The 1,250-nt window shown below is 63.9% G+C and overlaps 1 protein-coding gene across 1 annotated transcript; it reads right to left on the bottom strand.

The window, feature by feature from the left end:
* Positions 1 to 19: 19 nt before the first annotated feature.
* On the bottom strand, positions 20 to 879 carry GDF3 (growth differentiation factor 3; the record flags this gene model as incomplete). The annotated part of the gene is made up of 1 exon (XM_010154215.1): positions 20 to 879. A coding segment is annotated over one exon (830 nt), but the record flags the coding sequence as incomplete, so codon positions are not given.
* Positions 880 to 1,250: the final 371 nt, after the last annotated feature.

The raw sequence follows: 1,250 nt of genomic DNA, 5'->3' as shown, positions 1-1,250 counted from the left end.
CGGGACCCCCCACCCCACCCCCAGGGCACGAGGTCCCCCAGCCGCTCCGCTACCTGCAGCCACACTCGTCCACCACCATGTCCTCGTAGTGCCGCAGCACCACGTTGTCGCTGTTATCGTAGTAGAGGATGGAGATGGGCGAGAGCCTGACGGGGACGCAGCAGGGCTGGGGGGTCCCCTCGGGGTCCAGCGAGTGCACCATGGTCTGGAGGATGGCGTGGTTGGTGCTGTTCAGCTCCGCTGTCAGGGGGAAGGGGCACTCGCCCAGGCAGTAATTAGCCATGTAGCCCTGCGGGGCGATGATCCAGTTCTCCCAGCCAACGTCGCTGAAGCTGATGTAAAGCCGCCTGGGCTTGCAGAGGTTGCTCGGAGCGACCGGGGTGTAGTGAGCGCTTCTCCTCCTCCTGGAAACCTTGCAGTGCTGCTGGCTGAGGGTCACCACGAGGAGGGAGGTGTCCAGGAAGGAGTCGATGCCGGCGCAGAGACCCTGCAGCCCCCCGCTCGCCGGGGCTGACGCACCGCCGCTCACCGAGATCTCCAGGATCAAGCCCAGGTTCCTGCTGTACGTTCTCCACTCCTTGGCCACCTCGCTCAGGTTGAAGAGCAGAGACTTGTGCAGCTGGGCGAAGGACTGCTCCACCAGCGGCTTTCGGCCGTGCTCCTGGGAGGGCACCCCCCGCAGGGACAGCCGGGAGGTTTGGTACAGCCTCAGCTCAAAAACCTGCCCCTGGCTGGGGCTGTGGTAGGAGTTGCGGCTGAATTTGATCTCGAGCTGAGCCATGGTCAAGCGCTCGCCCTCCTCCAGCACGGAGAGGTTAAAGTACAGACGCTTCTGCAGACACAGCAACCCCCGGGGCTGCCTGGGATGGATGAAGCGGCCTGACAAAGGAGAAATAAGAGGTGATGGTGTTTACACCCAGCGGGATCGGCCTCCCAGTGCTCCAGTTTAAGCTCTTGGCTGCCCAAGAGGAAGACGGGGCTGGCAGAGGCGGCAGCCAGGCGTGCCTGCGGCTGCTGGGTGGAGACAACACGGCTATCAGCCCCACGGCACGGGCTTCGGAGAGCTGGCCTGGGCTCCAGCCTGCGGCACGGGATGCTACAGCCAGTCCAGCATCTCCTCCAGATGCCGCTTAACATCTGGTGCGGTGTCTTTCCCCAGCGGTAAATGTCATCTCCCCCCAGGACAGGGGGGTGGTTGTGGGTTCTGGCCATTTGGGATGGAGGGGGAAGGAGGGCCAACGGCAGCAAAC

Source organism: Eurypyga helias, unplaced genomic scaffold (genome assembly GCF_000690775.1).
Source record: "Eurypyga helias isolate BGI_N326 unplaced genomic scaffold, ASM69077v1 Scaffold41636, whole genome shotgun sequence".
Lineage (NCBI taxonomy): Eukaryota > Metazoa > Chordata > Aves > Eurypygiformes > Eurypygidae > Eurypyga > Eurypyga helias.
This window is presented reverse-complemented; position numbering and strand designations above follow the sequence as displayed.